We start from the raw sequence: 12556 nt of genomic DNA, 5'->3' as shown, positions 1-12556 counted from the left end.
ATGCTCTAGGAATTATTTTGGGGAAGTTCTCTGGCCTGTGTTATACAGGAGGTCAGACTAGTTGATCACAATAGTTTCTTCTGGCCTGGGAATCCATTCGTCTAATCTATGAATCTAAGTTTTAGAAAAGATTCAACAGGTAGACATGGCAAAGAGAGGTTGGGAGTGCAAGAAAACCGTGAGATCGTTTATGAATAGTGGAATAAGAAGAACATTAAGATCACATCAGCTGCCTTTTAGAACTGAAAATCCAGGGTTCAGACCCTCTTGATCACCCATGGTGTCCTCAAACGTTCATCCATGCAACGCTCTTCACCTGGTGTGCAGCATCCAGCCTGCACCTGCACCCTAGTGTTATCTTCACAACTAAGGAGTGTGAATTAATTTACTGAGCATGAGGTTCTCTCTCTTCTGCTTGCCTCGCTCACTTTATTTCTCTTCCTCCGGCTTCAGGAGCAGCTGAATAAGCTGATGACCACTCTGCATAGCACATCGCCCCATTTTGTACGCTGCATCATTCCAAATGAGTTCAAGCAGTCTGGTAAGCATCTGCAGAGCCTTTGAACCACACTCGGGCAAAGAAACACAATGCCTTCTGCCCTAGCTTTGGCTGGCTGAACAGCAGATCTTAATCCAGTCCTGGAAGAACATGGGGTATCGCTTCATAGAACACCTCTGTGTCCCTTAAAGGCAATGTTAGTGTGGGACAAGACTCCAATAGAGAGGTTTGAAGACAAGATGGCTAATGAGCAGTTAGCTATTGAACAGTTCATTCCTCTGTGGCTGTCCAATGAACAGGGAAATACCAAACTGCCTTGACATGCAGTAAACTGGCAAGGACAGTAACAGAAAGCACAGGGTAGCACATGGACCTCTGTTAAAGGTGGTTATCCCTGATATCTCCCTTTAACTCCTTGTCTACTCCTGAATACACTGTTGGGCTGATAAATGTACCAGATACTTCATCTCCTGGTTTCCAGGGGTCAGTGGAATCTCAGCCACACAGTAATTGCAAGAAGACTGATGGAGCAGGGCTGAAGTGAAAACATACACGAACAGGCCCTCTGGTGTAGAACATTTCAGCTTCTCTTGTACCCAACACAGCAAAGTGAAGGGCGCCCTTAATACAGTCCTTTCTCCTCCATTTCAGTTCTACCCACAGTATGTGAATTCTGTCCATTACTAACCTCTCCTTTTACATCTTTGTGTCACCGAGGGCGAACGGCGTGAGAAGCTCCAGTCGTTTTGTTCCCCTGGCTCAGTCAAGTGAAGTGCTGACCTGTTCTCTGGTTTTTGTAGGGGTGGCTGATGCCCACTTGATCTTGCACCAGTTGGCCTGTAATGGAGTGCTGGAAGGCATCCGTATTTGCAGGAAGGGCTTTCCTAACAGACTGCAGTACCCTGAATTCAAGCAGAGGTGAATGTTTATATTTTTCGGCCCATTTGGGAGGATGGACACAAACAACACCCAATATGGGATCCTCCTTGGACAATCGGGAGATGGAGTAACTCCACTGCTAACCCTCCTACATCCTCTCCTTCAGGAACTCTTATTAAGTAAAGATGAGAAACAGAGATGGTTATAAACACCTCACAGCTGGCACCTCAGCCCTTTTGAGACCTTTGCTAGAAGAGACTGTGATGAAGTAGACATTAACCCTTGCCTAGCTCCAAGGCCATCCTTAGGCGTATGCAGCATACACGGCTGCGTAGGGCACCCAAAAATTTGGGGCACCACCGGGACCATAGGCGCCAACTTCTCATCTTGCTGGGGGGCGCTCAACCCCCTCCCCCACTCCAGGCCCTGCCCCCACTCCACCCCTTCCCCCAAGCCCCTGCCCCACCTCTCCCACCCCGCCTCACCTCTTCCCTGCCTCCTCCCCTGAGCGCGCCTCGTCCCCGCTCCTCCCCCTCCCTCCCAGAGCTTGAACACTGCGAATCAGCTGTTTGCGGTGCTCCAGAAGCACTGGGAGAGAGGGGGAGGAGTTGGTAAGCGCAGGGCCACCAGCGCGAGAGGCGAGGGGGGAGGGGGACAGAGGGGGGGAGCTTGATGCTGGTGGATGCTCTGCACCCACTAAATTTTCCCCATGTTCCAGCTCCAGAGCACCCACCCACGGAGTCCGTGCCTATGTCCAGGACAGCAGGCAAGAGCAGGTCGGCCCCTGCACACCCAGGGCGCACTGCAGGCTCCTTACTAGGCAGGGGCCGTATTCACAGAGCCTAATGCACTGGCGTGGCACATTCTGCATGAGGGAGAGGGTACGGGGGGCAGGTCTCTGCGGGGACCTGTGACTCTCCGCATCATTCTGTCAATAAATCAGAATTTTTTCCATAGCGTTACTTCTTTAGTGCAAGTCTAGTCCATCAGCATTATAGTGTGCTTCATTTGTTTAAACTGGTTTTAATAAAGTGCATGGGGCAAGTTTTCCAATACTGTCCGCTTATGTTTGCGTTGCTAAGAGCAGGTCGGCCATAGGGGCACCAGTTTAATGATGCTGCGTAGGGCCCCATAAATCCTAAGGACAGCCCTGCCTAGCTCTTCTCCTAACAGTGGCCCTTACGTCACTACATGTCTTTCTCATTTCAGATATCAAGTCTTGAACCCCAATGCAATCCCTCAGGGATTTGTGGACAACAAGAAAGCATCAGAATTGCTGCTTGCCTCTATTGAGTTGGGGGAAAATGAGTTCAAAATTGGGCACACCAAGGTACTGTTTTTTCCTATCATATTAAGCTAAATTAATTCAATTGAAGTGTGTCCACACAGGGAATGGCACCAGTTTATGCTGATTTCAAAACAAATTTTAATTCAAGCACTGGGACTTGTGTGTGTCGACCAGGCCTCGGAGTTAAAAGTTCCTACTGCAATCTTCGCTCCGCCCTCCATTGCCTTCCAGTATGTGAACTCACGGCCCAGAGCAATGTGACATGCTCCTTCTCAAATACAGAGCAAGATAATGCAAAGGAGGCACGCTTTTCAAGATGGGCTAAACTCTCAGGTCCCTTCACTTTTTACTCGCTCCTTAGTGTATGTCTACACTAGAAACACTACAGGGGCACTGCTACAGACACTGCCAGAAGGGGTTCTTCCGTCACTGTAGTAAATCCACCTCCCTGAGAGGCGGTAGCTAGAATTCTTTTGCTGACCTAGAAGTGGCTACACCAGGGTTTCTGTTGTCTTAATTACACCATGCAGGGCGTAACCTAACTCTGTAATGTAGACCAGGCCTTAGCCAAGTAAAAATTCCACGAAGAATTTTGCCTAACTTCAGACGGAATTAAAAAAAAAAGAGTCAAGACCTTGTTTTTTGCCCCTATAATCTTAGTGGAGCATTTCAGAAATTAATATTTCTGCATGTATGTTTTGTGTGATCACGTAATGAAATAGACTATTGTGATACACATGCAGAGGCGGAAAAAGTTCAGCTTTTTCCAGGAACTTACAATGGAATTTTCTAACTTGTATAATACTCCCACACCACTCCTCTAGCATATTTCATCCTTCGATTTCCAAGTGCTTTATTATATGTCCGTTAATTAAATCATCCAGTGTCGTCGTTATCCCCATTTTACTGCTAAAGGAAGACAGGCAGAGAGAGGGTAAGTGACCTCACTGAAGACGAACAGCAAGTCAGTGCTAGAGCCAGAAATAGAACCCAGGAGTCTTGACTCTCAGGCCCTTGCTTATAAATATCCCAGCCTCAATATTCTATTCATATATAATTCTGTAGACTTACAGCACTGGTCCCCAAACTTTATGGTCCGCACCTTCCTGGCCCGGCCCCCCAGGAGCCATGGTTGGGAGCCAGGGCCGTGAGTGGGGCCGCGGTCAGGAATGGGGCCAATGCTGCAGCTGGGGCCTCAGCTGGGAGAAGGGCCGCAGTCGGGCGTGTCCCACAGTTTGGGGACCAGTGACCTACAGTGATAGTAAATGTAGGTGGAAAGTCAGACAGGTCAACAAAGGCAGAAACCCACGATGGAAACTAAAAGGGGACTAACAGCCCTGACTAAGCCCAGACACATGAATAAGCCTATTGATGGGGGAAGAAGTTCACAGGTTCAAAGTTCTGGTGCATGACCTGGAAGCCAAGTTCTAACAGTCTTCTCTTGCTCTTCAAGGTGTTCTTCCGTGCCGGAGTCCTGGCCAAACTGGAAGACTTGCGCGATGACCGTCTGGCAAAGATCATGTCCATGCTGCAGAGCCGTGTTCGTGGCTTCCTGATGAGGATTGAGTTCAAAAAGATGCTGGAAAGAAGGTATCCCTTTGAAATATGAGACACCACTTCATGCATCCGAGAGAGCGCTAGAAACCAATTGCTAACATACTTCATTCTCTACTAGGCACCATGAGATGAATCTTGGATGTCAACCCTTGGTCCTGGCACACAACCAAAGTAACGGGGTTGTGCACTGTGGATCTATATGGGAATCAAGGGGCTAAAAAATCCTCCCCTTCAGGCCACAGGGCTACAATAGTTCCACTACCTCCTGTGCATCTATTCTACTAGTTGATGGATCTATGTAGTGATGGATCCACAAGCCCTGCCTCTGTTCAGGAACCTGACTGTGGAGCAGTGAACCCTTTGGAACACAGCTTCATGGTACCCAGTTGAGGTAGATCAGGGTGGGGCCTTAACATATTGGTCCCACCCTGGGCAGTAGAACTGTATTGTTTCTGCTGCCGCTAGGAGGTGTTTATGGCTGCAAGATGGAGCGGGGGAAGGGAGGAAGATATTGCCAGTTAGAATCGTTTCCAGGCGATGCACCATATTCGTGTCTTCCCCTGCATGAAACACCCATGTTCGACTTCAGTGGCAGCATTCCTTCTATCCCAGTACAACCCTGCCACCCTTTTCCTACCTCAGCACACTGCCACTGACCTTTCTTGCATCTGGGACTGGGAGAACACTGCTCCATCCATTCCTATCCCACTCAGCGAATGCCCCAGCATTACATAGCCTCTGCATAATGGCTCCAGCCTTCTGGCGGGGTTCTATCACACTGCCACAGTGATACCCACCCAGAACAATACACACGCTGCACAACGAACCTTTGAAAATAATATCTGCTTTAGGAAACAATAGTATTAAATTAAGAGAAATCCCCCCTAGCCAATGGAGAAAAGTGAGTTCAGCATTTAAGAATGAACTGAAAACGACATCTCTCAAATGAGCTGATAAAGAAACTTGCTGCATGCCAGGACAATGTCTTGATGTCTCAACTACCTAGTCACATTGCCAGGAAACTGGTGACTGTTTCTAAGCCACACAACCCTGTTGGGTTTCATTACAGGCTAGGCCTGATGGCGATTCAGAGGAATGTTCGCAAATTCCTGCAGCTGCGCTTCTGGGGCTGGTGGAAATTGTATAACAAGGTGAGACCCGTGCTTCCCACAAACAAACACCCCCCCCCAAACTGTACCCAGCTTACACAGAAGGAAATAAAAGCAGCTGCAAGCACTGGCAATGGGTGGGGCGCTTGGATTTTGAAGATAAGGGGTAGAAAAAAAAGAATTGCCTTGCCCAGTTATTCAGCAACAAGTAAATACACTTTGGGTGCCAGTCACTTTCTTGCTAATTATTAACAGGGCAAGGGGCATGAATGATTTCCCTCCAAGTCAATGTCAGAGCAGTCTGGAAATGGAAGACACTTTGAAATCTGAATTTGCTACCTCCATGAAATGGGAATTACGTTCTTTAGGAAATTCAAGCCCTGGATCTCCCTCCAACAAATGAAGTTCAACTCTGCCTTAAGCGGCTAGGTGTTGTAGTTCTGAACCCTGGAGATGGACTCAGTCTATTAATTAAATCCTAAAACCTAGAACAAAGTTTCTTGGTCTATTTGCCCCCCAGCTCAGAAAGGCGTGGCCTAAATAGGGCGGATGAGCCCGTTTCCACAGCAGTGGCTTCTTCTCTCGTCTCATAGGCCCATTAAGATTAAATTTTTTTTGGTGGCAGGGGATGGAAAGGAGCATTGGCCAAGATATTCTTGCTTAATAGATGCTGAAGGACCCATACACCAATTTAAGGCCAAATTTAACACCAGGGAACCTAAACAGCATCTGATCAATTTACCTGTGTACCCTTTGGGAGCACAGCCTCCCACATCCGCACGTGCAAAATTGATGTTGCACACCTTAAATATTCATTATTCAACCCCCATTTTGTGTGTGTGCAAATGTAAATATGGGGCTTTTGCATGTGTGCAGGCCAAAACGTTAAAAATATGGGCCCAATGTCCTCAATTTACCAGAAGTTCAGCACCTCAGGAGCAAAGACCCGGAGCCTCAAAGGTACTTAGGCATCTTACTCTCCCATTTAAATAAATATCTCTGAGGACCTGGGCCAAAAAGCCTCCAAAAGACATTGTCAGATTTTGATCTCAGTTACACTGGTGTGAACCTGCAGTAGCTCTTGCATAATGATAGGTTTCAGAGTAGCAGCTGTGTTAGTCTGTAACCGTAAAAAGAAAAGGAGGACTTGTGGCACCTTAGAGACTAACAAATTTATTAGAGCTCACGAAAGCTTATGCTCTAATAAATTTGTTAGTCTCTAAGGTGCCACAAGTACTCCTGTTCTTTTTGCAGTAGCTCTAGTGATTTCAGTGGAGCTCAGAATCTGGCAAACTGTCCTGATTTCTCTGCTGGGGCCCAGAATTGTTCGGGTAAGTAGTTTATGATGATGCCTTTCCTGGAAGTCATCTAACACATACTGTAGTGATGAAGCACTCCGCACCAAATCAGTCATTTTAGAAGACACCAGGCCCAGGCAATACTTCAATATGGCAATAAAGAGATTGGCTCAGGAGCATTCTGGGGGAAGTTGCTACAGAGAAGACCCATTTGTGAACCTCACTGGCTGAACTGCATGCTTACAGGTGAAGCCTCTGCTGAATGTGGCCCGACAGGAGGAGGAGATGAAGGTGAAGGAAGAGGAGCTGAGGAATGCCATGTCAAAGACTCAGGAGCTAATTGATCGTGTCAAACAGCTGGAGGAAAAGATGGCCACCCTCAGCCAAGAGAAGAATGATCTTACCATCCAGCTGCAGGCTGTGAGTTATCAGAAAAAGGATGGTTACTGGTTATGTCTCTTCCTTGGGCCTGTAAGAGGGCACTGGCTATAGCTTCTCCAAATGATTCATAAAAGGGCTTGTTTTTAAGAATCTGGAACAAGTAGAGAGCTGTGGGAGATGGAAAGTGAGAGTCCTAGAGAACCACAGCAGGTCAAAGAAAAAACCAACTCTTCCAAAAATCAGCAGGAGGCAGAATGGCCTAGTGGTTAGAGCAAGGCAATGGGAGTCAGGAATCCTGGGTTCTCTTCCTGCCTCAGCCCCTGATTGATTCTGTGTGACCTTAATCAAATAGCTTGTGGAAAAATTTTCAAAAGCACCCTCTAATTTGGGTTTTTCCATTTCTGGGTGTTGCACAGTCAGCCTGTGGAACTCCTTGCCAGAGGATGTTGTGGAGGCCAAGACTATAACAGAGTTCAAAAAAGAACTAGATAAATTCATGAAGGATAGGTCCATCAATAGCTATTAGCCAGGATGGGCAGGGATGGTGTCCCTAGCCGCTGTTTGCCAGAAGCTGGGAATGAGTGACAGGGGATGGATCACTTGATGATTCGCTGTTCTGTTCATTCCCTCTGAAGCACCTGGCATCGGCCACTGTCGGAAGACAGGATACTGGGCTAGATGGACCTTTGGTCTGACCTAGTATGGCCGTTCTTACGTAACTTGAAACACTGAAGGCCTGATTTTCAGAGATGCTGTGCAACCACAGCTCCAGCTGGAGTCAATGCACCTTTAACATCCTGGCATAGTCACTGGTGCTTAAGTGGAGCAGCCCTGACCCACTGTATATGGATGTTTAGTGCCACAAGAGACCAGAGATACAGTAGCCTCTAAAATGATAAAGGTTGTGTTTCCCTCCCGCCATTAGGAACAAGAGAACTTGATAGATGCTGAGGAGCGGCTGACCCAGCTGATGAAATCTAAAATTGACATGGAGAGCCAGATCTCAGAGATGAAGGAGCGTCTGGAAGAAGAGGAGGGCACAGCCTCTTCCCTGAGTGCCCACAAGCGCAAGCTGGAAGGAGAGCTCAATGACCTGAAGCGCGACCTAGAGGGGTTGGAAACCACGTTGGCCAAGACTGAGAAAGAGAAGCAGGTATGAAGCATCATCATTGTTTTAAGCTCTCTCTTCCTTGTCCTTTAGGGAAATAACCACTGTCAAGAGCAGGGAACCAACCAGCAAAGCTCATGCCATCTGAATGCCCTTTGAGAAGCTAGCTCGTAACCTGTCAGCTGTTCCCTCTCCAGTATTCAACATTCCCTCTTCCATAGTCTCTAAAAATCTGCTATTCCTTCTATCTTGAGCTGGGATGAACCTGAATCTACAACTCTCCTTATTGTCCTGTATTAGGAGGAGTAATTTCCCTGTAACTCCCACAAATCTCTCTCTACAGAGGCCTTCAGAGCCCTTCCACATCCTGTGTTAATCACCACCTTCCTCTCACTGCAAAGTTACTGGGTCTTTGCTTATAAAATATGCCCCCATGAATCCCTCCCAGTTGCCTTTGCCCTTTTGTCTAAGTTTGGGGGATACTCCCTCTGTTCCCCATCAACTGTTTCTTATTTGGAACTGTCACAGAAGGTTTAAATCCATGATGCTATAGCCTTTTTGTGTCAGTGTGATATGGTTCCCGGGTCACAGTCAGCAAATGCTTGTGGCATCCTGCTGCTTCCCCTGAAATCAGTGTTAGCTAGATAGAAAGCAGGACAGAGTCCTTTATCTTCAACTCTCATAAACCTACCATGTGTGAGAGATCAACAACAGAGGTCCAGGTTCTGGTCTTCCTGGAGCTAAAGAACTACAAATTAGTTGATTTGGGGGGCACTAAAAGTTGACATGGCTGGTCATGATCTTGACTATGTTATCTTCCCTATCTCTAGGCGCTAGATCACCGAGTGCGAACCCTGACTTCGGATCTCTCTATCCGGGACGACACAATCGCTAAACTCCAGAAGGAGAAGAGGGCGTTGGAGGAGCTGCACCAGGTAGAAAAATCTGCTCCATTTTCTTTATTGCACCCCAATCACGTCCTTAGGGCTGCGCTCTGGGAAAGGAGAAATGGTGTCCTACTCAGGCTATCGAGAAACTAAATTGCTGCACAAGTGGGAAAGGATCCCAGGTCTCAGTCATGCTGGGGATTTGTGTGTCTCCTATGCATTATACATTGCAGAAGAGTAAAATCATGCTCCTTTGCACTATTTGGCTGAGAGATCTATTGTGAACTGCTGGATTTTGTATGAACAAATACAAAATACACCTCCTGCTGTTTGAACACGTCATTTGTTAGCTCCCCCGAACAGGGACCGCGTTCTTTCTTACACAGAGTGCCAAGCCTGCAGTCAGTCAAAACCCGTCCCCAGCCGCATTCAGCTCCACAGACTGACGTGGTCCAGGCACTCCCATTACCACAGCGTAGCATACAAGAAGCCACGATAATAGGCTAGCATGCTAGTAATAGTACTGAATTAGGAAATGTTCTGCAGGCTCTTTTCCACACGTAATGAGCTCACTTACCCTTGTCTATTCTCACATCTTTGCTGAGTGAGGAAGAGACTGCCTTTTCCTGGGTGCAAAAGATGGTGTGTGGATTAGCCAAGAGCAACCGAGGGCGGTTCTTTTGTAACGATACATGTTGTCATTGGACCAGATCCTGCAGGACTTGCTGACAACTTACGCAAAGCTCCCATCAATGTCAGTGGGTGTTTGGCCTGAATAAGGAGGACTGCCGCTGTATCCCAGGATTATTAGTACCATCTACTACCTTTAGTAAGACACTAGGGAATTATATGAATCATTAATAAACCTGTTATCCTTAGGAGACTTCCATGAGAGTAACTGGGGTTTTGGATGGGCCAAGAGATAAATAAATGAATTTGTTTGTCTCTAAGGTGCCACAAGTCCTTCTTTTCTTTTTGTGGATACAGACTAACACAGCTGCTTCTCTGAAGCCAAGAGATGGGGTTTTTCTTATTGTCAGGACAGGGGTAGCTAGTCTTCCAGCCAACACAGCGCACCAGTGATGGCCCTTTTCTCTGTGTCTCCCTTCCTAGAAAACTCTAGATGACCTGCAAGCTGAGGAGGACAAAGTGAACCATCTGACCAAGAACAACAGCAAACTTACCACTCAGCTACACGAGGTGAGGACTAGTTGGTCTGAGATTGTCATTTCATTCATCACTGTGGAGGGGGCTTGTTTTTAAAGATCGACATGTTGGGCATCTCTGATGAACATCTACTGCCCAGGTGTTATCATTGCAGAGTGCTTGTCTCTACCCCGCCAGCTTTTTCAAATTCTTGTGGCCATTGATTCTCCTCTCCCCTTTTATCTCTGGTTAGCTGGAGGACAACTGGGAACAGGAAAAGAAGATCCGTGCCGAGGTGGAGAAGGCCCGACGGAAGGCTGAGGGCGACCTGAAAATGACCATTGAAAACCTCAATGAGATGGAACGAGCCAAACTGGACTTGGAGGAGGTGGTTAAGAAGTAAGTGTCAGTCCATACAGAATCGCATTGTGTGGCGGGTACTCCGGAGTCAAAACAGGGCAGCACCATGGATCTGATGGCGTTAATTATACCTGACAGCCACTTCATTAGAAAAATCACGAGTCAGAGTTCCTCTTGGGATCCTAGAAATCCATTACTAACCTAATGCAAAGAGAAAGTGCTGTCTAATGGTTAGAGCAGAAGACTAGGAGTCAGGACTCCTGGATCTTATTCTTGAATCTTTCTTCAACTCACTGTCTGATCTTTGGTAAGTCAATCTCTCTGTTTTCCCTCTTATACATGGAGTATAACCATACCTACCTCGATGGGTGTTGTGAGTCTTAACTGATCATTATTTCTACAAGACTCTGTGATCCTTAGATAACAGCTGTTCTAGAAATGCAAAGTATTATAGCTAATTAGATCATTATTATAGTGTCACCACTGACTACTGTAGTGATGGGTCTGCCAGCATTTCTCTGGCACTCCTCCCCTTCAAAATTAACTTTAAGGATGTAAATTCACAATTACATATTATCGAAACCACTGCTATTGTTAGTTAAATAGCTAAGTAGCTAAGCAAATGAATACAGCCATTAATTAGTAGGTGCAAAGCTTGATAATGCCAGTCCTAGCAGAGAGCTCAGCAGGAAGTGCAAGGCTGTCGTGTTCCCGTTCAAGGGAAGCTAAGTGCAGACACAAGTGAGGTTAAGCACTAAAATCACTCCTCCAGACTGAGTGAATGTATCCGCTCCCTTGAGTGGCCATGCCTTTACTCTCAAGAGTACATTGTAAAAAGGGGGCAGGGAATGGACATGACTGAGGAGAAATGAGCTTAAGCACTAAGGCTCATCATGCTAAAGAGCTAATCACTTCTGCATAGCCTAGAGTCAAGGGTTCCTGGTGGAGTTCTTTCCCAGTCCTCTTGTAAAAAGGACCATCCACCATGTGACACCCCCTCCCACCTGAACGGGTCTCTTGTGCCTTTTCTTGCAGGCGAGACATGGAAATTAATTCAGTCAATTCCAAGGTGGAAGATGAACAGTCTCTGAATTCCACGCTGCAGAGGAAACTGAAAGAACACCAGGTGAGGAATGCTCTGACTATTCTCTTGCCCTTTACATCCTATTTCAAGACTCTCTGGTTTTCCTTTCCTAGTATCAAAGGGATTGTCCAAACTCACATGAGAAGTCAATCCACTGGCATGCTAGGGAGCTGGATGGGCCGTTAGGGACCCATATCATCCATGACAAAGGACAAGGACACCACTGAAAAACTCCTCAAACCAAAGCTCCAATAACACCAAACCTTTGTGGCTAGGGCAAGATTCTCCACTCTGGCCCTTCAGTGTAAACTGGTGTAACTCCACAGAAGTCAGTGAAGCTACTCCAGGTTCAAACCATTTAAATGAGATCACTGTCTATCCCCTGGTGGGGTGGGATCTATTCCCCATTCTTTACATGACAAGTACAAATGTCAACTTCCTTTTCTTCTACATAAATTAGTCTAAGAAATCCAGTGCAAAACAGCAATCCAGCTCTTTTAAACCTATCCTGTTAAAATGGAGACAAGGCCCTATTGTTCTTTAAGACCTCAATACTCTTCTCCTCCAGTAAGTCATACAATAGTCAGGTTTCAGAGTAACAGCCGTGTTAGTCTGTATTCGCAAAAAGAAAAGGAGTACTTGTGGCACCTTAGAGACTAACCAATTTATTTGAGCATGAGCTTTCGTGAGCTACAGCTCACTTCATCGGATGCATACCGTGGAAACTGCAGCAGACTTTATATACACACAGAGAATATGAAACAATACCTCCTCCCACCCTACTGTCCTGCTGGTAATAGCTTATCTAAAGTGATCATCAGGTTGGGCCATTTCCAGCACAAATCCAGGTTTTCTCACCCTCCACCCTCCTCACACAAATTCACTCTCCTGCTGGTGATAGCCTTTTCCAGGTAAATACATTATACAAAGCTCAGCTCAGAGGCAGCAGCTTTGTGTTCT

General features: G+C 46.6%; 1 protein-coding gene across 1 annotated transcript in view; it reads left to right on the top strand.

The window, feature by feature from the left end:
- Positions 1–12556, top strand: part of MYH16 (myosin heavy chain 16) — a 52895-nt gene that overhangs the window by 22132 nt on the left and 18207 nt on the right. Inside the window, exons 16-26 of the mRNA XM_073361895.2 lie at positions 454–541; positions 1300–1417; positions 2588–2708; positions 4120–4256; positions 5293–5374; positions 6877–7050; positions 7937–8164; positions 8950–9054; positions 10120–10206; positions 10406–10551; positions 11548–11638. Of these exons, the coding sequence (XP_073217996.1) occupies positions 454–541; positions 1300–1417; positions 2588–2708; positions 4120–4256; positions 5293–5374; positions 6877–7050; positions 7937–8164; positions 8950–9054; positions 10120–10206; positions 10406–10551; positions 11548–11638 (1377 nt within the window). The remainder of the gene's footprint in view (positions 1–453; positions 542–1299; positions 1418–2587; positions 2709–4119; positions 4257–5292; positions 5375–6876; positions 7051–7936; positions 8165–8949; positions 9055–10119; positions 10207–10405; positions 10552–11547; positions 11639–12556) is intronic.

The sequence above is a fragment of the Lepidochelys kempii genome, chromosome 10 (assembly GCF_965140285.1).
Source record: "Lepidochelys kempii isolate rLepKem1 chromosome 10, rLepKem1.hap1, whole genome shotgun sequence".
Lineage (NCBI taxonomy): Eukaryota > Metazoa > Chordata > Testudines > Cheloniidae > Lepidochelys > Lepidochelys kempii.
The sequence above is the reverse complement of the archived record's forward strand: the minus strand, read 5'-3'. Positions and strand labels throughout refer to the sequence as shown.